The 24,419-nt window shown below is 42.7% G+C and overlaps 1 protein-coding gene across 2 annotated transcripts in view; it reads right to left on the bottom strand.

The window, feature by feature from the left end:
* Positions 1-24,026, bottom strand: part of UTRN (utrophin) — a 472,601-nt gene extending 448,575 nt beyond the window's left edge. The window contains exons 1-2 of one of the 2 annotated variants that reach the window (XM_045544518.1): positions 23,579-24,026; positions 17,719-17,889 (exon numbers count right to left, since the gene is read on the bottom strand). In XM_045544518.1, coding sequence (XP_045400474.1) covers positions 17,719-17,797 — 79 coding nt within the window. In that variant the 5' untranslated portion in view covers positions 17,798-17,889; positions 23,579-24,026. Of the gene's footprint in view, positions 1-17,718; positions 17,890-22,831; positions 23,075-23,578 lie in introns of those variants that run through there. The other variant, XM_045544519.1, reaches the window with a different exon arrangement.
* Positions 24,027-24,419: the final 393 nt, after the last annotated feature.

The raw sequence follows: 24,419 nt of genomic DNA, 5'->3' as shown, positions 1-24,419 counted from the left end.
CCAAAACTAGAACCAGCTCCTCTCTGAGACTAAGGTCAGCCCTTTCTTTTTAAGGTTGTCTAGAATTTAGCAACCAGAGCAATGATTTTTAAATTGTGTTCCAAAAAGCAGGAAGAACCCTCGGGAGCCTCAAGGCCACTCACCTCCCAGTCCCACGCCCCAAAACTCTGCTGTAGATTCCTAGAAAGCCACAAAATAGGCCTCCATCAAAGACTTGTTTGCAAGGGCACAATACTAATGTTAAGATGGTAATAATAGAGGAAACTAGATGTGGGATATATGGGAACTCTCTGTACTATCCTCAACATTTTTCTGTAAATCTAATACTATTCTAAAGTAAAAAGTTTACTTAAAAATCTTTTCTAAGTCACGTAACAAAGTGAAGCATTCACATTCTTACTTTCAAGTACCCTACACTTGGGCCCATTTGGAGTGCTCAGGAATCAGAAGGAAGCTTCCTACGCCAGAATTCATCTCATAGGAAGACTATCACCATCATTTCATTAAATGGGCATTTTTATGTCAAATAAAAACTTAATATAATGACAGAATAAAGGACAATCTTGGAAAAGGAAAGGCAGTTGGCAACCACACACTGACATACATCAACATTACACTGACCTCAGTCTTCCCATTTCATGTCTAACTGTTAAAAACTATTTAAGTGATCTGTCATCAGCATTTGGGAAACACGGTCAAAGGCTGACATGGAGTGAATCAATCAGAACACTAAAAATACAAAAAGGATTAAATTGCTGTTTTTCTCAGGGATTACACACTTGTTGAAAGCAATAAAGACCACATTTTGTTTGTTCATGCAACATGTATTTATTAAGCATATACTATGTGCCAGGCACTGTTCTAAATTCTAGTGATTCCACCCAGACAAATGCATTCTGGTGGAAAGCGACAATCAGCATAACACAATACATGCTATGGGAAAAAATGAAACAGGGTAGAGGGAGTGGAGAGTGCTGCAGAAGGATTTGCAGTTTTAATCGGGTGGTCAAGTAGCTCCCTGAGCATAGGGAGTCAGCCATAAGGTCACCTGCAGGAAAAGGGCTCAGGGAAAGGCCCTGAACGGGGAGGTGCCTGCAGTGCCCAAATGAGTAAGGGGAGGTGAGGCCAGGCAGGACCACCAGGGCCCAGCAGATCACGCTAAGGTCTTTAGCTTTTATCACAGGTAGATGAGGACACTCGAAGAGTTGTGAACCTAGAGCGGCACGATCTGCTTCTGTTTTGAAACAGCTCTCTCCACCGGAGGTTCAGCCCAGCCTCAGCGGGCTGAGGGAGGAATGAGGGAGAGCAGCAAGGAGGCTACTGTGGAAATTCAGGAAACAGCGGTGGTGGCCTAGACCAGGGCGGCAGCGGTGAGGACGGTAAAATAGGACCAGGTTCTGTATAAACACTATTAGGAAAATAGAGCCAGCAGGATTTGCCGATGGGTTAGATGTGGGTATAAGGGAAAGAAAGGACTACAATGATGACTCCAAACTGGAGGGTCTGAGCAACTGGAAGAATCAGACTGCCTTTCTCTGAGATGGGCAAGACCAGGGGATCAGCTGTGGGGTTGAGGGGAGAGAAGGAGTTCAGATTTTCAGATTTGGACATATGGGTGGAGACATCAAGTGGACAGTTGGAAATACAAGTATGAAGTTCAAGGGGAGAGGTCTGGACCAGAGATAGAAACTTGAGTCCAGCGTTCAGATGATATTTAAAACCAGGAGACCAATGAGACGACAAAGGGAGTGTGTGGATAGACAGCAAAGACTGTGTCCCAGGACCTCCAATGTTAAGAGGAAGAATCAGCAAAGGAGAATGAGAAGGAATACCAGGAGCACACGGGGTGTTCTAGAAGCCAAGTTTAAAAAGTGTGTGGTGGAAGAGGGAGTGATCACTAGTGGTGGTAATACTGAGAGACGGAGTAAGATGAGGACTGAGACCAACCACTGGAGCTGGTGACGTGGAGGTCTCTAGAAACTTTGCTAAGAGCACTTTTGGTGGATTGGTTGGGGCTATGCCTGATCTGGGTGGTTTTAAGAGGGTATGAAAGGAAAGGAATCGCAATTGTTGGTATATAAACTCCTTGAGGAACTTTTTCATAAAAAAGACAAGGGATGGAACAAGGAAGACAGGTGGGATCAGAGTGAAGTTTTGCTAGAGAAGAGAGACAATAGCATGTTTGCATGCTGCAGGGGAAACAGCAGAGAGGCAGAAGAGTGAAGGGAGAAGTCCTCGAGTAAGTAAAAGAGGATGGGGTACCACGTCCACAGCTGGGGCAGCCTTGAGCAATTTCTGGTTGAGGATAGATACGGGGTGGGAGATAGCTGTGGTGTTGGAGCTTCTGGATTCTTCTTCAGTTTGCTTCAGTTTTCTTAGGACATTAGTAGGCAAAGTCATCAGCTGAGAGTCAGGATGAGGAGGAAGGGGTGACTGTTTCAGGAGAGAGGAGACAATATGAAATAATCATCTAAGGCAGTCAGAGTGACTGCCAAGCCGCAGGACGGTCTCCTTGCATATGAGTTATATTGAAATAAAGAGTTAGGATTGTGCGTTTTCCTCCAGCCATGTTCCCCTGCACGGGGGCTGGTGGAGAGCAGGTGAAGAGTTCAATTTAATCGGGGTGGGGTTTGACACAGCTGTGATGGAGCAGGAACGGCAAAGGAGTTAAAGGCGTGTGCAAGACGTGATTGTGACCGACCACGGAATCTAAGTAAAGAGACATGAGAGAACAGGAGGAGAGAGGTGACAGTGTAATGGCAGTAGAATCAGTGGATTCGAGACCCCAGTGGAGTCACAGATTGCCAGAGTGAGAAGAGGGAGTGAGCCAGAAGTATAAAACACAGTGGGGAATGGAGGGGCTGCATCCTACACAATGATGTGGTCTGAGCCAAGATACAAGCACCAGAGTGCAAGACAAGATCACGAGAGAGAGAAGTTGGAGAAATTAAGAGGATAGAGTTTATCTGCATCTACCCTGAAATCACTGAAACAAGAGTAATTTTGGAGAGCATGACAGTGAACCAGAAACTAACATCATTGAGAAATGCAAGTTGAGGGACTGGGGGAGAGAGTGACATCTCACAACTGAGGCTGAGCTGGTGACACAATCCGATGGCCTGAGATTGGAGCTGGGGGATCTGTTCTGGATATGGAATAAGGCGCCAGGGCCACCACCTCACCTCACGGGCAGTAGGAGAGGGCTGGGAGCAAACAGGCCACACGCAAGGTGGTCACGAAAAATATACCAACATTTTGACAGAGCAATTTTCTTTAATGTCAGAAAAAACTAAAGCACTGTGATACCCACTCTACCTGAGCTTGATGGAGCATAAGTTCCATTAATTAAAAGGAAAAAAAAAAGGCTGAGCCCGACTGTTAATTAGTAATCTATGTCTGATTATTTGCCACTTTTAGCAACAAAAGGGAAAGATTCATCAACAAATAAAAATTCATCATATGCAAAACTGGGTCAAACAGTATCAGAAATTTTGCCCTTCAAACTTTGTGTCGACTCACCGTAATTCTAGCAATCAAGTCTTTTGTCTGAATCGCTCTGAGACAGCAGAGGCAAAATAAGGCCCAGAACTTGCAATCCAGCAGTCCCCCAAACTCATGCCAGAGCACTGGACTGCCAGTTTAACTTCCATCAGAAAAGACAGAAACACCATGAAGACACAGCCCTAATAATATGTCCCCTCATAAGACAACTTTTCAGTAGGTCATAGGTCTCCTTTGAGAATATAATGGAAAATGTAGACTTTCTTTTCCCAGAAAATATGCAGAAGCACAAGTATAAAAATTTTTGTACACACTGCAAGCATTTATTGATAAATTCTCCTATCCCTTCCCAAGCCTCAATGAGGTTAGCTAGAGTAATATCGGCAGGTCGGCTTCCTATGTATGTCCCTGGGAGATAAATATAGTCAACAAGAAAGGTGCCAACCACCAATATCTGCTAAAAATACTAAAAATCGAAAACCACTTCCTAATTCCTCATCTTCCACTGCCGTCATCAACCAGCTTTCAGATTCCCCTCTCCAGATGCTCATTCTAGGGCCAGTCAAAAATCTCAGAAAATACGAAGAGAAATAAAATATGCAGCACAGTTCTTGGATGAAATTTTAATAATATCTTTAAAAGAGATCAACAAATAACTGAGGAAAGCAGTCAAGACTCCAGCTGCCAATCTTCAAGGATTGACGGTAGCCCAAGCCACTATCATAAATATATACAAGATAACATATATATATATATATATATATATTTCCCAGATATCTCACAGGCAGCTCAAAGTCACTCTAGAACTTCACTCACTATCCCCTTATCCAGTGCTTTCCCCATAAAACCTTGACAGAAAGGCTGCACCTGCCAGTGTTGAAGCCATGAACCAGGCTTCTCCCTCTCCATCACGTCCACCACCCACCATTTGAAGACCACCACCATGTCCTGTCCCATCCATCTCCTACCCAAAGCTTTCAAACTCTCTCCTCTCCTCCTTCCCAGCTACCTCTACCTTAGTGTAGGCCTCCAATGTCTCTTACCCTTTGGCTGTGACAGCCACCCAGTGGTCCTCCAGGACCCCAGTCTTGCGTCATCCACACCCCGACCCACACCACCCACTGTCCACACTGCAGCTAGAGCAACTCTGGTCAGATCAGCTCTCTGTTTAAACGTTTTCAGAGGCAGCAAGCAAGGCCTTCCAAAACCAGAAGTGGGAGAGAGGAGGGCACCTCCAGTTGCCAAAAACACAGGGAAAACAGAAAACAAAACAGTATGTGACCTGATATTACACTTAGGGTTTATGGTAAGGTAGGTGTGTGTGTGTGTGTGTGTGTGTGTGTGTGTGTGTGTGTGTGTGTTGGGAGAGTAGTTTGGGGAGTACTGTTCCTAGGAACTTGAAGCGTTTTGTAATATTTCATATTTTTCAAACACACAAATAGATAATAAACAACAATAGACAATGATAAAATGGCATGAGGGACATGATTGTAGTGGGTGCGGTGGTCTCCTACACCTGCAGTCCCCAACCCCAGGCCGCAGACCAGTAGTCCGTGGCCTGTTGGGAACCAGGCCGCACAGTGGGGGGCGGGAGGCAGGGGCAAGCGAGCAAGCCGGGCGTCCTCTGTATTTACAGCCGCTCCCCATCGCTCCTATCACCGCCTGAGCTCCGCCCCCTGTCACATCAGCAGCGGCAAATAAAATATGCTGTGCGTACTTGTATGAGATGTTCCAGGTACCATGCTGCAATGTTTAAATAAAAATTTTATTGTGGCAAAAAAAAAAAAAGACCAGCAGCACCATTAGATTCTCATAGGAGCCGGAATCCTACTGTAAACTGAGCATTCGAGGGATCTAGGTTGCGCGCTCTTTAGGAGAATTTGTCGGAAGCCATCTGCCCCCATCCCTCCGGCCCCCTGGGCTGTAGAAAAATTGTCTTCCATGAAACCGGTCCTTGGTGCCGAAAAGGTTAGGGGCTGCTGCCCGACACAGACCGCCTTTCAGGACAAGGCAATGCGCAAGTCAGCCGCTGAGGACTCACAGCTGTGCATCCGGAGCTGCCCCTGGCTGAAGGTAGTTGTCTTGACCAAACTTTTACCTCGCCCCCTTCCCACAGTCAGCCCAAAGCCCACTGGTCACTGCATGGGTCCCAAGACTCAACACTACTGTCTCACTGTAGGAAATCCCTGAAGGTCCGTCCCAGCGCCAGAGCTCCCTGTGAATCGGATGGCAGCCCTATTGTAACTGAATCCAGTTCAGCTTTTCCTGTGGCCCAGTTCTTCCTCCCTCCTTTCTATTAGGAATTGTTCTCAAGTACACACAAATCTCTGTCCCAAATCCTATGTCCAAGGAACGGGGCTTAAGACAGACAATTACCCAGCTTCACAAATTAGCATTATTTCATATTTGTTTCAGACACTATTTCTATTTTCACTGAGAAATTAAATATTATAGACAAGACTGAAGACCCTTCTCTCCACTATCTCTAGAGAAATCCACAATCTTTAACTTGGTGTTTATAATGTCTATGAAAAATTTTGTATTTTGCTATATATTTATGAACACAAACATTTCAGAGTAATTTCTGCAGGTATTGGGACTTTCTATATGGTACCATTCAATACCTGGTGCAACTTGTTTATACTCAAAATTATTTTTGAGATGTGCTGGTCCTCACACCATGGGAGTAAGACAGCAAAATGCTACGCAAAAGTCTCTCGCTGGCCAAATCAAAAACTTAGGTACCACCAGGACACAACCCAAAAAGGCTTACAAGAGTTTACAGATGAGACCTTTGTTTTTTCTCAAAGGGAACCACCGTTTCTGAAAAACCGGCTTGCCTACTAGAATTTGTTAGCCTACTGAATATAAAGATTTGAAAGATGGAACTTAAAGACAGCATGACAATAACAGCCTCCTCTTTCTCCTATTCCCAAACCCTCCACAGCAGAGCATCACATTAAGAAAAGCATCTGTTACCTGAATAATTATGATTTCTGAGCAACCCAGCTATATTGACTGAACTCCAATGGCCTTTGCACCACTTAATTATTCCCTAAATGAAAGGTACTTCTCAACATCTGCTCTTAATTTATTTTTAATTTGCATTTATTCTATCCTATCTGTTGAAGCTGAAATTTGTAATATAGAATGACATTATCTTGACAGCATCACATTAAACATTCTACCCTTCAATTAAGGTCTAAAGTAGGCTTCCAGGCTCTCTTTGCATATAGATTTTCTTTTAGTTGTCCAAGACTTTTATCCTCACTTTTAAGGTGATATTAATATTACCTTTCTTTGCTACCTTTTCAAAGAACTGTTACAGTATACTGCATAAACATGAAAAAACTTCCTCTTTTTTCTCATTTTAATTAATGTACTTTTTTCTAAAGCATGACTTTTCTTTCAAACTATTAACATATTAAAAAAATACAAATGCTATTGAAACTCAATTCAATTCAAAGTTACCTACATAAACTGACCAAGAGGCAAGGTGAGAAAAACAGCAGTAATCAACTTCTCTAGGAAGTAGCAATAACTCTAAATTGTTAAGAAATTAACCAAGAAAATTAATTCTGGAGAAACAGCAAATAACTGAAAGTGCTGAAAACCGGAATTACAATATGATTTGGAAAATTATATACCTGACTGAAAAACATAAAACAAATCCCATAAAGGTGGAGCTTACATGGAGGCTTTATACATGTTGCTCTAATAGCTAACACTCCTTCCAATCCTTTCCCCTACTCCATCTCCACCTGTACCACCATGTCCCCGTAATCTCTAACTTCGATTATTTTCACGACTCTTACCCTGCCACCCTCAGCTCTGCTCCCTTCTAAATTTATTGTTCCTACTGCAAACCAAGTTATCCTTCTGAGAAATGGTACTCAGCCAGTCAGTCATTAACCCACTTAAAATCCTGCAGGGGCTCCCCGCAGGGAAAGATTAAACCTTGTTTCAAAAGAGCTTTCAAAATCTGGCCCTAACCTCTCCCTTTATCCCCATTACCCCAGCCACACACATCTACCAGCTACAGACTCAAAAGCCATTGCTCTTTTTCCATCAACCTGGAATGCTCTTCCCTCCCTATCCACAGGGCTGCCTCCTACGCATCCTTCAAGACATACCTCAGAGCCGGGGCAGTGGCTCACACCTTTGGAAGCCACTTTGGGAGGCTGAGGCAGGAGGATCTCTTGAGCCTAAGCGTTTGAGGTTGCAGTGAGCTATTATGAGGCCACTGCCCTCCAGCCTGGGCGACAGAGCAAGACACTGTCTCAAAAAAAAAAAAAAAAAAGACATACCTCACATTCCCCTCATCCTCTCACAGCCCTCTCTTACTCAGTGCTCTCATTCCCACCAAGGCAAGAGCTTGTCCTTCCTCCTTCTGTGTCCCCATGCCTTTTGTGCCCTGGCCTGGCTCATGTGCGGGTATCTGTTGATGCCTTTCTTCCCAACAGGCCTGAGTGCACCTCAAGAACAGAGGTGCGTCTTGCTCACCTCTTAGCCCAGCATCTAGCAACAATGACTGAACAATAACCATTTGCTGAATGAATGAGGTATATATAAATAAGCAAGTCCAACATTTTAAACCATTAAAGAGCACGGTAAGCCTTTATTGAACACTTGCTGTGTGTGGAGACTAAGCTAAAGGCCAGCATCACAGAGTCAGATGGAAAACAGCATACACACATGCACAAGCCAGAAGAGCCAAAAATAGAAATAAAGAATGGGCAAGAAGGAAAGACTGATTCTGGCATGGAGATCAGAGAGCAGGATGCTCTGTGGCATTTACGCTATTTGAAGAACAGAGATTTCAAAACGGGGGTGGGGGAAAGGAGGAAGGGGAGAAAAATCAAACATAGAAAACAAAACAAGCAAAGTCACTAAGGTCAGAAAAGGACCACAGGGAGTCCTCCTCACCTGGTGACATTTGCCTCCTTCGCAGTGGACAAGGGGTGAGGAGTGGAGTGCGGGGGGAGGTCAGGGGGCAGCAGTGCTGCTAGAAAGGTGGGATGGCATTAGACTCCCCTATATGTTTCCTTTGAACATATGTGCACTCAAGTCCCCCTCTCCAAGCAATCATCCTTGGTACCAAGCCCTCCAGAATAAGATCTGTCCTACAGCGAATGCCCAACAAGGCTGCCCTGAGACCCAGAACAAGCAGATGTATGTGTTCTCCAAATACTAGCACTCTTCTAACTTACAACAGATTACATATGTGAAAAAAGCACATGCAAGTTAAAATAATTCAAGTCAACTCTGATTTTTCCTATACGAACAATACTAAAATGAGAGTTACCATATACTTAATGGTCTGATATATTACATGTTATGGAACTGGCCGTTAATACCACATACAAAAACACAAAAATAAACATCTTTACACTCTGCAGAACTGCACAGGGTAACAGGACACAGAGCTTTATTCACGACCCCTTCAAAAGCTGTGCTTTTGAGTAAAGCCAGGAGTCTTCAACCCTATATAAGATTCCATTTCATTCTCTCAGCTCCAAGTTGATATTTGCATTTTAAATTTTAAAAAACAATGTAATTTCAAAACTGGCAATATAACAATTCACTTTGAGAAATGGATCATGAACAACGTAGAACCAAATTTTGTTTTTAAGTCTATTTGTTTTGGGGTAGATTTTACGGGTTTTATTGTGTGGTTTCTTTGTTTCAAATAAATCTGAAAAGGCCGCCTCCTGACTGGTTCGTTAAAACTTAGCCCACACGTCAACATGGCAACCTCTGCATGAAAGTCTCCATTCTGATGCGGATCACTAGACCACTCAGGCCTTCTCGGGTGCTCCCTTTTTGATCCCCAATCTTAAAACTCCCTCAGGAACAGGTGCCATTAAATTCTGAGACATGATCTCAAATTCCACACAGTGACATATCACCCTGAAGATGGTTTTATCCATGAAGACGTGAAGATTCCTTCCTATATGTTCAAAGAGGGTAAAGGCTGGAGCTCAAAGACATTACTGTAAATAACTCAAGGTTTATATGAGATTTGAGCTTTGTTGTCTGGTTTGGTTAACTGAATATAAGGATACCACAAGATCTCTGGGATGTTTTTATAGATCCATAGGGAACTTGCTATGGTAATCTGTAAGTCATTAACTCTTTAATTCATCTTTGACATAGAAATCGCTATTTGTCTTTTAAGTTCACTCATTTTTAAAGAATGTTAGGCAAATTATTTTGTTTCAAAATGAAGCATACTTGTATGAAATATAAGTACCATATGTCACCTATTTAGAATTTTAAAAAAAAAACAGAGAGCCAAATACATATGTAATACATTTCTCTAAAGAAGATGAGAAAACTATCATAGAGGACAGAAGTGAGAATTTTTTCTTACCATGACTCAAAAACACATATGTCTTGGAAATAATGTCTCAGAAAATATGCACAGTAAGTTTTTTTATAATGAATTGATGGGAGCACTCCATGCTCATGTATTAATTACCTAAGGAAAGAGTTCAGGATGTGATATTAGGCTCCCAGCAGGAAGAGGTTAAACAGACTGAGGCAGCGACTAAGGAGCTCAGTGAAGAAATATGCCAGTGCGAAATATTCTGGTAGGATATTCTAGTTCAATTGGCCACAATAAGAAATCCACCAACAAGTTGTATCACTCTCCTGACCCACTTACCTTGGTTTTCTCTTTACTCAGCAAAACCCAAACTCTTCAAAATACAGGGTAAATGAAAAAATGCCCAATATCTTGAAATCCATTACCTTTTTAAATTATTTAAAGGAAAGTGTTTATAAGTAAAAATAACAAGCATTTGACTATAGCTTTCCTTCTTTCTCTGAAATGCAGATCACCTTCACTTGGGCTCTGAGACTCTTCACCCAGGCTTCCTTATATATCAAGAGCACTCAAGAGAAAAGCCCACCGAACTTGCTAAAATTTCAGATGCCAGGACCCCATCCCACACATCTGAGTCAGAATTCAGAAGGCTGGTTCCGGAATATAACCCAAGTTAGGAAATCCACAGGTGACAAGCTCAAAACTTAATTTTCACATCTGTAATCCCAGCACTTTACCAGGAGTTCAAGACCAGCCTGGGCAACACGGCAATACTTCGTCTTTGCAAAAAGTATAAATATCAGCCAAGTGTGGTGGCACGCCCTGTAGTCCCAGCTACTACAACCTCAAACTCCTAGGCTCAAGCTATCCTCCTGCCTCAGCCTCCCCAGTAGCTGGGACTACAGGTGCACACCACCATGCCTGGCTAATTTTTCTACTTTTGTAGAGTCGGGGTCTTGCTCTTGCTCAGGCTGGTCTCAAACTCCTGGCCTCAAGCAAAACTCCCGACTCAGCCTCCCAGAGTGCTAGGATCACAGGCATAAGCCACTGCACCTGGCCCAAGAAACTGAATTTCTTAAAATTGAAGGTGAGGTTGTACCATCCTAAACCTCAATCTTAGCTGCCAGCTGAGCATACAGAACATTTCCCCTTATTAACTGGGCCAAGAGAATGAGCTTCTGATAGAGCAGCCTCACAGGATTTAAATAAACCTCAGGTATTGACTGTTCAAAGGCACAAGTGCAAAGGCCGGAGAGCTACATGGAAGCTGGAAATTTTACCTGCCTCTTGGAGTTGACATATGTAAATCCAGGGGCAGAAGAAGCAAAACTGAAAGGACAAGGACCTGGTTTTAATTTCTCAGTCCACAAACCACCATCTCAGAGTAAATAAATTAAAAACTCACACTGACTCACATTTCAAATATTGAATTGAGTCTATTTATTATTAAACAGTTAAGGCATACAAAAAGATAAAAATACAACATAGTTAATGCCTGTGCCTCCACACACCGTTTAAGAGGGGAAGAAATCTAGCCAATACATCTGAAATTGCCTGAGTACCCTTTCTCCATTGCTTTAGATTAAAATTTAACTAATATTTGCAACTGCTCAAATGGTCTTACATGTCCTCTTGTTCCCAGAAAATCATCATATCAACATCTAATTCAAACTTCTGGGTTCAAATAAGGTTCAACAAAATTGAGTTTTCCATTCTGTCTATATAATTAATGCACTTCCTTTGCTTAGAATCATTCTCAGCAATTCACATTTTCCGGTCGTGAATGGATCTCCTATAAAGCTCCCACAACCATAGTAACTGGTCACGAGAATCACATTAATACAGAAAACTTTCTTATAATTGCAGTACTTTAGCATAATGAGGTAACAACATGGAGAGTATTTTTACAAGCATTACAAGAATAGCTGCCTTCCTCTCCCAGAGTTGAATTTCCAACAGGGTAACTGTCCATCACCTCAAATCCCCAGGGCTCATGGAAAAAAACAAACCTGCTCAAAGACCTCCCTTCAAAGCACAGGTATTCCAGCCAAGAAAAGCTTCAGGGGAAACACAAAATGAACTATTTTTCACAGTCCCTTAAGCTGTTCAGAAAAATCTCCTCACAGATATAATATTTCTTTAAAAAGAGAAAGAAATAGACCAGTGACTCCCTAAATACAACTTAAGCACTGTCTTTCCTCAAGAAAGACTTCAGAAAGATAAACAAATAAGGTAATCCTCCTCCAAATTTTCATAAAACTGAATCTTGTTAAGCAAGTTTACTTTATTGCAAACATAGCAGATTTTCAGGAGGTTTGCTATAAATGTAACCAGGTATAATGTTCCATATTAAATAATTTGTTTTATTTGTATTTCCCTGGCCTGACTTTGCTTCCCTCCCCCACACACCTCTACCAACCCTTTCAATACCACAGATACCTATCTGGGCGTCAGACCAGGAGCTAAACTGTGCCAAATGTCAGTGCATCCGAGATCCACTGCCTTTTTTAACTTCAGCCAGTTAAAAGCCTTGAACAGCAGTCAGAGGAAAAGAGAAAAAGGAATTCACGTCAGAAACAGATTATCAACTTCTTTATCTTCCACCCAAAGGACTGTCTGTCCTCTGGTATTTTCCCCTTTGCTAACTCTCAGCAGAGAATGACAGAGACCAGAGCCAAAAATCAAAGAAGGCCATGGCAGGCCTAGCAGCAGTAAGTTGTGTCTCTCTCACAATTGGCCCTCCATTGGCAGGGCTACGATGCCAACTGGGTGTCCAAACAAGCTCCGCTTCACAGCTCAGGGTCCCTACCTTGGTAACTACGAAGGAAAAGTCAGAAAAGCTGTTTAAATACTATGAATACCATGCAAACTTCGAAAGGGACAGAATTAGCCACAAAGTGAAGAAGAGTCATCCAGCAGCAACGGAATAAACTGTCTCGTAAACTGGGAGACTGGGCCCTCCATTGAGGTCAAATGCAGGGTTTCTGGAGTCAGATTGCCTGAGTTCTAATCCCAGCTCTGGCACTTCAAACTCTGTAGACTTTTTCATTGAATAAACATTTATTGTTTTCTTACCTATTGTTATAAGCTAGGCACTGGGCTTGGTACCAGGGATGTATTGGTCCCTGCTCTTACAGAGTTAAATTTTAGTGGGAAGGATATTATCAAACACACAACACAAGGAAGAGTACCCAATAGTGATAAAAACAATACAGGGAACTTAAATATAGTGGTGCAATCAAGAGTGAGCAGGAGAGCTACCTTCTAAAGTCAGCAGGGAAGATCTCTTAGAGGAGGTAATGTTTAAGCCTACACTTAATGACAAGAAGGAGCCAGCCAAGCAAAGATGGAAAGCGGAGGGATGTGCAAAGGCCCTGAGGCATTCACAGCTGGGCCTCTGGAGAAATATAAAGAAGGCCAGGGCAGCAAATTACTTCTGGATGATTCATTTCTGTCAAATGTAAAATGGTGGTTGTGAGGATTAAAGTTTTAGCACCACATCTGTACACAGAATGTGTTCAGTAAGTATCACATGCTAGAATTATCATTATCATCCTCACCAGTGAGATCCCGTCACTGGAGGTGTGGAAACAGAGGTGGAGTAAGCGTGTCACAAGCACGGCTGGGTTATGTGGCCTCTAAGTTTCCCCCCAACAATTAGATCCCAGGGGCCAGGCATGGTGGCTCATTCCTATAATCTTAGCACTTTGGGAGACCACAGCAGGAGGATTACTTGAGCCAACAGTTTGAGACCATCCTGGGCAACATAGCAAGAGCCTGTCTCTTAAAAGAAAACAAATTTAGCCAGGTTTGGTGGTGCATGCTTGTAGTCCCAGCTTCTTGGGAGGCTGAGGCAGGAGGATCCCTTGAACCCAGGAGTTTGAGGCTGCAGTGAGCTATGATCACACTACTGCACTCTAGCCTGGGTGACAGAGCAAGACTCTGTCTCTAAAAAATAAAAAACAAATAAAATAAAAAATTAGATACCAGGATTAAACAAGAACAGAAAATGTGAAGGAAGAAACAATAAAATTGTTACACTCAGGCTTCCTGTCCAAGGTCTTTTAAAGAAGGTGTTGAATCATACAGCAACATGGAGCTTACCGGACTAATTCATTCAACAAATAGCCCTTTCCTATCTGAGAGTCTACAGTTTTAATTCCCAAACCATCAAGAACGCCACATGTCTTTGGCCCTGAAGTCTACTCTTTCCAGGGGGCTCTGGACTAAAACTCACTACAACAGCGCTGAGAATAACAGAAAAGGATGACTTGTTCTATGTTAATGGATTTAAAGTATGTTAGTTCTTGATCAAATGAAATAGCAGTGAGGATATTCTGTGACTTTGTATGTATCCCAGACCATTTTATCATTTCATGTTTAAAACGTTGCAAGCAGAAGTTTCTGCATCACATACCCTATTGGCAATACATTTCGCTTAAAAAAAAAATCCTTATTCTTGTCCTACTGTCTCAAAATACTAACTTGTTGAGCTTTCTGAAGCCTACTACTTAAGGCTATTAGTGGTATAGTCACTGATGAAAAACTTGATGTATGTGCCCTTAAGTTAGAGAAAGAAAAGTCGACATTTACACAACCCCAAACTCTTGATCTTTAAAAATCAAATCTAAGGCAAATGCACTGCAACCATAAATAAATGTACGGCTTTTATATTCATGAAACTACTTCATTACCTACCTTGATAGCTTCAAATTTCTGTTTAGATGGTGGAAATGGCTTTAAATAAATAAAATTAATACTTATTTAATTTTATTTCAACACACAGCATGAAACTAACCATGAGCATAATACCGAATGAGTGCAATACAAAAAATGCAAATAATTTAACATAAAATGCACTTTTTTATTATGCCTGGCTTTTAGACTATCCAAACTCAAGGATTTGGGGAGAATGAGAAGAATCTTCATAAACTGAGATTAAACTGATCAATATACTCACAACATTACTCTAAACCGCCCTCTCAATCCTGCCACTCCCACCCAATCCCCCAAAAGGAAGAAACCTGGAATAGCACATTACAATCAAAATTTTCCTATAGGAAAATATTCCTTTTTAAAAAATGCAAAAGCAACAAATCCAGCCTGGAACATGTTGAAGGAGGGTCTTCAAAAAAGATATATATGTAAATGATTACTATGACTTAATCTAAACTAAAAATCCCTTAAAAATATATAAATGTTGGAGTACCATGAGCTATTACCACTGTATACTAAGCACTTACTTTAAAATAATCAAAAAAGTGCCTTCAAGAAGGCAAGATTGGAGCTAATAGGCCCATTCAAATCTAAATTTATCTACTGTCTTTTGCAACATAATCCAGCTCAAAGAATGTGATTTATATCTCAGCTATGCAACAGCTAAATTTTCAATGTGTTTTGAAGCAGGTGCCACCAAAAAAAGAAAAAAGTAATAACCATAACCTTGGCATTAAACCCTCTAAGCAATTTGATAGCCTTAAAAAATATAAGAATTTAGTAATACAGGGCTGGGCACAGTGGCACACGCCTATAATCCTAGCACTCTGGGAGGCCAAGGCAGGAGAATCACTTGAGCTCAGGAGTTTGAGACCAGCCTGAGCAAGAGCAAGACCTAATCTCTACTAAAAATAGAAAACTTAGCCAGGTGTCCTGGCAAGTGCCTATAGTCCCAGCTACTCGGGAGGCTAAGGTAGGAGGATCGCTTGAACCCAGGAGTTTGAGGTTGCAGTGAACTATGATAACGCACTACACACTCTACCCAGGGCGACAGAGTGAGACTCTGTCTCAAAAAAAGAAAAAAGAAAAAAAAAAGAACTTAAGTAATACAGGTTCAGTAAAGAGCTTTAGAAAATGCATACTGGCAAAAAAAGAGAAAAATAATCTCGAAATGCCATGACCACTACTAATATTTTAATGTATACTTCACTAATTTTTTAAAAAATATTTTTCATATAAATGGCTTCGTATAACATATTTTATTTACTATATCAAGAATATATTTCTAATTCATATATATACCCATCCATATCACTTTTTATAAATGCATAATCTTCTACTTTATATATACTCTAATTAGCTCCACTGAGATATCAGTGCACTGAGATATCTGTTAGATGCACTACAGTAATGAAACAGAGTAGGCTTAAACCACTATTTCCTGAGGTTGTTTGACCATGACATGCTTTTTGAAGTCACACATTAACAATCCTAGAACTTGTGATCCTTTTAAAATACTTTGGGAAATAATGACCGAACCAATCACCAATACTGGATTTTTATGGTGTTTCCAATTTTTTCTATTATAAATGATACGGTGATCATCTTCTTGAATGTACGTTTTTATGTACTGCCTAGGGAAAAAATTCTAGAAATAGAATTACTTGGCTAATTGATATGCACTTGTTACAAACATAGCAAACTGTCTCCCAGCAGTATATGAGATTTGTCGGCCTTTTTAAATGATAATTTTAAATTTTAAAAAATAGTTTATAAGCTTATGCGCTCATCATATATACACAGTATTTTTGAACTTATATAATTATTCCTTTATGGACATGACTAAAGTACAAGTTATAAATATCAAAGGTCTTAGTATAATGGAGGTTGACTCAGAAAGCTATTTAAGAATATAACTCCTCACAATTTATAGAACATGACCATTATGGAGACAGTGAACCAACTCTCTTTCATTTTCCCCTTTGTTATATTTACATATTTCTGAATATATATTCTGTACTCTTAAGAGGATATTAATAATCTCTTATATTTACATAGTGCTTTATACTAATAAAACATTTAAAACAAAAATAATTTTAGAGAAATAGAACATTCTGAAAGCATACTTTCAAAATACTCCAGGAAATAATGGCCTAACCAATCCCCCAATACTGGATTCTTAAGGTGGGTGATAGGATATTAAGCTGTACCTCCAAAAGATCCGTCAAGCTACACAATAGTCACTACATATTTAGAGCCAAGTATGTAACAACCGAAGTCTCTACCAATCAACCAACACCAGTAACATGATACAAACTATGTATTCAAAGACAATTAATTTAGATCTTATTTTCAGTACATATTTCTGCAGTTTCAAATAATGAGAAATAAGCTCCTAATATAATATAAAGATGGTTCACACAGCAGAAACAGGCTTTGGCTTCCTTTTTTATTTTTAAAGTGACACTGGATGTAATTTTGTATCTCAAAGTAACACTCAAAGTTACTTAAGTATAGTGCTCACACCCACAGTGGAGTTCTGTGTAATTTTCAAAGCTCAGAAAGGCCCTGCCTGCTCAAAAATATCTCCCCTTTGAGCCTGTCTCAGAATCATATTTGAAGCTTTTTAAAAATACAGAAATTTTTACTCAATCAGTCTGGAGTGGAGCCAAGGCATCTGCATTTTTAAAAACTCCCCAGTTGATTCATTTGCACAGCCAGAGTTAAGACACACTTGGTTATATTAATATGCAGACTGGAAGAGGGGGTGGTATCCTGAGGTCCCCAATTTAAGACCCTTCCTGCCAGAAACTATGGGATTTCCTAGCTTAAGCATATAATCTCTTCAATTTTCAGAAAATAGATCAAAAAATGCTCAGCTGTACTTTTGTATTTTAATGGAGTGGTCTTATAAATGAACAGCATTCAGCTGCAAGTAGCAGTTTCACTAAGCAAAGCCAGTCAACATACAATGAGACAAAATTGGGTTAAGAAAGTAAGATAGGACACAGAGACATTATATTACTTTTTACAAAATAAGAGTCATTTGTCAGAATTAAGTTTCCCAAAAGAAGTTTGCCTCACAATAATAATGCAAAACAAGGAAGAAACCTATGTCTTCTAAATAGTTTATACATAAAAATCCATAATTGCCTTGAGCTTCCATTACCTACCAGATCTGGACTTAATGATGTCACTGAATTCGTTCTGCCCATTGTCAGGCCTGGCTTCATGTTCTCCATACTTGGCCATCTTGGCTGACTTTCAATGTAATCCAAAAACTTTATCGAGTGCTCCTTTTAAGACTTTCAACTTTCTACAGTGGTTCAGCTTGACATCAATACCTAAAAAGAAAAGGGAAAGTATTGATTTGGAAAAATATATTCATATTTTTTATATATAGTTATATACAATAACTATTAATTCAGCAATTTTTCTGTTTTTTAGAGACCGAGTCTTGTTCTGTTGCCCAGGTTGGAGTGCAGTGGTGTCATCACAACTCACTGCAGCCTTGAACTCCTGGGCTCAAACAATCTTCCTGCCTCAGACTCCTAAGTAGCTGGGACTACAGGTGTGTACAACCACCATCCCCCAGCTAATTTTTCTTTTTTTTTTTTTTTAGAGACGTGATCTCACTACATTGCCCAGGCTGATCTCAAAATCCTGGCCTATTAAGCGATCCTCCTGCCTCAGCCTCCCAGAGAGCTGAGATTATAGGAGTGAGCCACAGCACCTGGCTTTATCAGCAAATATTTATTGAATGACTACCATGGGTAAAGCACCGATCTAGGCAATAGTGATATGACCATCAAAAAGAGATACAGCCTCTGCCATGATGGAGCTTACAGACACCAAGCAATTAATTATATAATGAATTACTTCATTACAATACTGATAGACTGCAAATGTACAAAGGAGAGGCATGGAGTAATAAGAGCATACAGCAGAGGAATCTGACCTGCCCTGGGCAATTAGAGAAGGCTTTCTTGAAGAAGTGACACTTGAGCCAACCCTGCAAGGACAACAAGAATTTAATTAGCCAAAAAGGAAGTGGAAAGAGAAAAGGTAAGAGCATCCCATGTGAAGTGGCAGAAAGAATGATGCAGCAGTCAAAGCGCTGAGCTCAGGCCAGTGTTTTTGGATAGAAGACAACCAGGAGACAAGTACATCTGTTGAACTAGGTGAGGTAGGTAGGCAAGGCCAGGGACAGGGCCTTGGAGACCATGGTACGGCTTTTGATCTTCGTCTGAAAAACAATAGGGAGCCAGCACATGGTTTTAAGCAGGGACTTGACATGACCAGATTGGCCTTTTTAAAAGATCATTGTGGCCCAGGCATGGTGGCTCACAACTATAATTCTAGCACTCTGGGAGGCTGAGGAGGGAGGATCTTTTGAGATCAGGAGTTCGAGACCAGCACTGAGCAAGAGTGAGACCCCATCTCTACAAAACTTACAAAAATTAGCCGGGTGTAGGCCAGGCGCGGTGGCTCATGCCTGTAATCCTAGCACTCTGGGAGGCCGAGGCGGGTGGATTGCTCGAGGTCAGGAGTTCGAGACCAGCCTCAGCAAGAGCAAGACCCCGTCTCTACTAAAAAAAAATAGAAAGAAATTATCTGGCCAACTAAAATATATATATACAAAAAAAAAAATTAGCTGGGCATGGTGGCACATGCCTGTAGTCCCAGCTACTGGGGAGGCTGAGGCAGTAGGATCGCTTAAGCCCAGGAGTTTGAGGTTGCTGTGAGCTAGGCTGACGCCACAGCACTCACTCTAGCGCGGGCAGCAGAGCGAGACTCTGTCTCAAAAAAAAAAAAAAATTAGCCGGGTGTAGTAGTGTGCACCTGTAGTTCCAGCTACTCGGGAGGCTGAGGCAGGGGGATCTCTTGAGCCCAGGAGTTTGCAGTTGCAGTGAGCTATGATGACACCACTGCACTCTATCTAGCCAGGATAACACAAGGAGACTCTGTTTCAAAAAAAAAAAAAAAAGATCATGGTGGCTTATAGGTAGACCAAAGTAACACGTGGACAATGAGTGAAGACTATGGCAGAATATAGCAAATGCTAATTAGGGAGCCAGGCTGTGCATATATGGTTGTTGAATGAAAATTTCTTTTCATTTTCTTTTGTATGTTTGAAAATTATTCATAATAATATGTTGGGGGGAAAATTCCTAACCTTAACCAAGTGATTAAATTTTATATAACCAATAATGGGCCATCATGTGATGCAATGGAATATACACTACATTATCTATATCCTTGCCAAAATGTTTAACGTGAAGCTTATCATGAACAGACAAATCTAGACTGTGGGTAGTTTCAAAACAAATGCCCTGGGTCTCTTCAAAATTGTCAGTATCACGAAAACCAAAATTACCTAGAAGGGAGGGAATCTTGTGTATTAAAGGAGACTAAATAGACATGACAACCAAATGTAATGCTTGATTAAATTCAGAATTTTAAAATAAAACATTTTGAGGATCATCTGAAAAATCTGAATTTGGACTGTATTTTAGATAATATCATATCAGTGTTAAGTCTCTTTAACTTTAGTTAGTTCATGGTATTGTTATACAGGAGAACGTTTTTTGATTGTAAGAGACACGTGACAAAATTTTTAGCAGTGAAGTGTGATAATATCTCTAACTGAAGTTCAAACAGGGCAGCATATATCTATCTAGATCTATCTATGTACATATTTATATTGATATATGTACTATGCATATAGACACAGAGAGAGAGACATGGTGGGGGAGAGAAAGAAAGAGAGATATGAAGTAAATAGTGTGAAGTGAGGAAACAAGTTAAAAGGGTGGTTACTGTGCTATTCTTTCTCTTGTAATATTGTATGCAGGAAATGACCGTGGCCTAAACAAGCGTAGATGGGAAGAAATGGTTGAATATGGGGGATATTTAGATATTCAATAAAGAAGGGCAATAGGACTTGGAAACTGATTGGATATCAGAGCTTCAGGATACTACCATGCAAAATGACTCCCCAGTTTTGGGTTGGGCGATTAGCTACAGGGTGAGTCATTCACTGAGCTGGGGAAACTAGAAGCTGGCTGACTAGGCGAAAAAAATTGTGAATGTGGTTTGGACTTGCTGCGTTTGAGGTACCTCTGAGATATATAAGTGGGGATGACAAAAGGGCAGTTGGATATACAGGATTGGATCATCAATCTGACAGATTTTACGAGAATATGAAAACCTTTTTTCATTTTTTTATATGGCTCAACTATTGTTAAGAATTTATGGATTATTATATGATTAAGTTCCTTTGTTCCAGTACATAACTGTAAAAGATGTGCTAAGTTCTTTAAATGTATTTCACTATATTCAAGAACAAAAAACTTTGTTCAGAAGAATATATACAAAATTTTATTATGGAAAATCAGGTTTGCCCAAGGAAAATTCTCTTTCCTGGAAAAAAACTACTGTGTATTCCCTCTGAGAGATAAGTCCAAGCCTAATCAGTCTTAGCCAAAGGTCTCCATTTCAATGCTGCCCAAAAGCCTTTTTTTCCACTTCATAAAAAACAAAACTGTTGACACGGGACTTTATTTCATTTGCACATGATCAGTAATACTTCTTCATTATAATGTTTTACCTGCCACTCTCCTTAAGATAATTTTCAAATTTTCTCTTTTTGATAATGAAAATCCCTTACATGCTACAAAGATACAGCAGAAAAGGTGATCAGAGGACAAGGAAAAAATAAGGAGAAAGGAGAATAACAGAAGGCCATTTAAACAATGACAGCCTCTGACGTCACGTGTTGCCACTAATGGCCAGAAGACACCAGTTTGAGTAACATAAGGCATAGGATACCTCCTAAATCGCCAAATGCTGCAGCAACTTATCATTGGTTGTCAGGAGACAGAATCAAAATTTCACGTTAACATGTGTCCTAATGTGACCCTCCACTTCTGCACCCATGAAATGGAGGGAATGCCATCCCCCACAAACTTTAGGTGAGAAACTCAGAATAAATGAATGAGATATTCCTTTAGAAGCTTTAAGCCCTATACAATTATAATCTATTGTTACCACTGCCCTAGATTTCAATTCCCTGAGAATGATGCTCTTGTAAAGTTTAGCCAGCTGTTTCTCACTAAAATCGACTCACTCAACCCAATATTCACCAACTCTTCCTTCAAAACATTTCTGGCTGTCATATGGACCAGAAGGCAAGAATGTGTAGCAATAAACCTAAGGTGAAAAGGCAGAGGATAGCCTTAAAGGTAAAATGAATGTTTTAATTTTTTTAAATTTTAAGAATTACACTATATATACAAAACATATATATATATATTCAACAATGTGCATTATGATGGAAATGCGGTTAAGTCCTTGGGCAAAAACTATTCTTTTACTATAGGAACTAAAACCTAGGAATGCTAGATAGTGGAAAGGGAAGGCAAGGAGACAAGAGTTTGCCACTCTGCCTCTGCTTGAAACCCAGTAAAAGAAATTGCTGAGTGTCAAGAACTGCCATTCACACACGGAAGCGCTCCAGGGAAGGCTAATACTACTGTGGTTAATACTGTTTACAGGGGCAATAAATTTCAGGTAAACACCCAAAGGAGAGTTAAAGAGCTGTCTCCTCGGTCCTATAAATGCTGGTAAGAGGGGCGGGGAATGGCTCCACGTCAACTCTGGCCCTCGTCGATGAAGAACCCACGAGCTTCGCATTCCTCCAGCTCTCGCCTGACCCTGCGACATCCGCAGGCGGCGTCCCCCACCCCACGCCCACCCGCAACCAACCCGGAGGGGCCAGCCCGACCGCCTGAGACCGGTGCAAGTTACAGAGGAATGGAAGAGGCCGCTGCTGCGGGCCCCGGAGGCCCGGAGCGCCAGGGAATCCGGCCTCCCCTCGAACTCGGTGCTCTGACCGCGGTGATGGGTGCACTGCCCCTCGCAAGCGCGGCATGGGGAACTGACCTGCTAGGCCCCGTGACCCAGGTGACCCGAAGCCTGAGAAAGAGGAGGCCCTCCCCGGACACCACAGAGCGGGGCCATGGAGTTAGTTAGCCCCAGGGCATTCCAGTTCATTGTAAAACAAAGTGCAGGTCCCATGGCTCCCGGAGGTCACGCACATTTTCTCCTCCCCTTGCAACAACCCTGGAACAAGTCCCTTTCGTAATCTGGGGCTTGAAAAAAAATCTCTTTTAACAGCGCGCCATCTAAAAGTTGCACAGCCTACAATTGGTGCTTTGTTGGTTTTGTATGTGGCCTTGGGCAACCAGAGCCTTGGACCCCGGACCAAAGGGGGGCATAAATTACCTTGTCAGTTGCAGCGAGAGATGCCAAGAGTCCGGAAAACGAGAAGAGTGGACTTCGCAGGACTACGCACCAATGGTGCGCCCACCCCGATCCCGTTCCCTCAGCCTCTCCGGGGCCGCTGGCAGGGAGCTGGTGATGTCGCCACACTCTCCGGAGCCCCACCCTCGGGAGCAACAACCACCCAGAGGTCGAGCACGTTCCCTGCGAGGCGGCCAGCTGGAAAGCGCTCCACTGCCCGCCGACCATACAGCCACCCTCTGCCCACTCTCCCCTTGTGGACACCACCGGGGCCCCGCCTTCCCCGGGCCCGAGTGTGTATGACAGGCTCTCCTAAGAGGCCACGTCCCCTCTTGGAGATCACTGGCCCAGCGCCCTGCACCGCGCAATGCACAGACGCGCGACCCTCTCGCCCGGGCGGGGAGGAGGACGGGGGAGCAAGGAGGCAGCACAGAACCAGTCCGGGAAGTCTGGGTCGTTCGCAATGAGTACAGATGCCTAGGACCTCCTGGCCCGAGCCCTCTCCACGCTTCTGGCATTCTCTCTCCCGCCGCGGGGAGCACAACTGAGGTTCCGAGGAAAGTGCACGCAAAAGTTGGTTACATCCTCGACTCCGAGACTTGAGCTCGGGACGCCGCTCGAGGGCAGAAGAGCCACGGAAAGATCCATCCTCCTCCCGGCCTCCGCCCATTCCCTCCGGGACTGTGGTCACATTACCCAGCCCCGGGCTTCAGTAACGCACGGGCTTACCTGCTCGCCCGCGGGCCGCCGCGCCCCGAGCCGGCCGAGGGCTCCGCTGGACTTGCTTGGGTTGCAGTGGTCGCGGGGGTGTGTGCGATGTGAGTTTAGCGGAGGGATGTTTAAAAAAAAAAAATGAAACGTGGAGAAACAGACCAGATCCGAAAGAAAAAAAAAATTTTTTTGACACCCTACTGAAAACGCCCCTGACTTGTGCAATCTTCCTGCCTGGTAGTTCCGCCAAAAACAAAAGTCAAAGCGCAAACCTGGAGCGGGAGCGCAGGCACCAAGTTTGCCAAACACTAGAGAGTTTTCCGTCTGCAGCAATGACCCAAAAGAAGGGGGGCACCGCTCTCCGTGATTCCCCAATCGGCTTCGGGAGCCTGAGGCTCCTCCTCGCTCCTCGGCGGGAGAAAGCCCGCGGCCGGCTGCGGCTGCCCGCTCCCCTCCTCCGAGCAAAGGCGACTCCACAACTTTGTGCGCGAGAGCGGCTCGCTGCCCCGGCGGCTCCTCCTCCTCCTCCTCCTCCTCCTCGCTGCTGCGGGCCTGCCCCTTTGTTGGAGAAGAGCGCAGGAGGCACCGGAGGGAGGGTGCGGCGCAGGACCGATCGGTCTCGCGCCACCGCCCCCCTGGGAAGCAGCTCTGGTCCGAGCAACCGGGGATCGCTCTCCGGAGGAGGCCTGGCAGGTCTGGCGGGCCGGCGCCGGCCCCGCGCTCCCGCTCCCCTAGCCGCTCCAGCCCGCTGCCGCCGGCCCAGCAACTTTGTTCCCGGAGATCAGCCCCTTTCCGCTCGGGGCCCGGCCTCGGCGGGGCCTCTGCGGCCACCACGGGCACCGCTCCGGGAACTTGGCGC

Source organism: Lemur catta, chromosome 2 (assembly GCF_020740605.2).
Source record: "Lemur catta isolate mLemCat1 chromosome 2, mLemCat1.pri, whole genome shotgun sequence".
Taxonomy (NCBI): Eukaryota; Metazoa; Chordata; class Mammalia; order Primates; family Lemuridae; genus Lemur; species Lemur catta.
The sequence above is the reverse complement of the archived record's forward strand: the minus strand, read 5'-3'. Positions and strand labels throughout refer to the sequence as shown.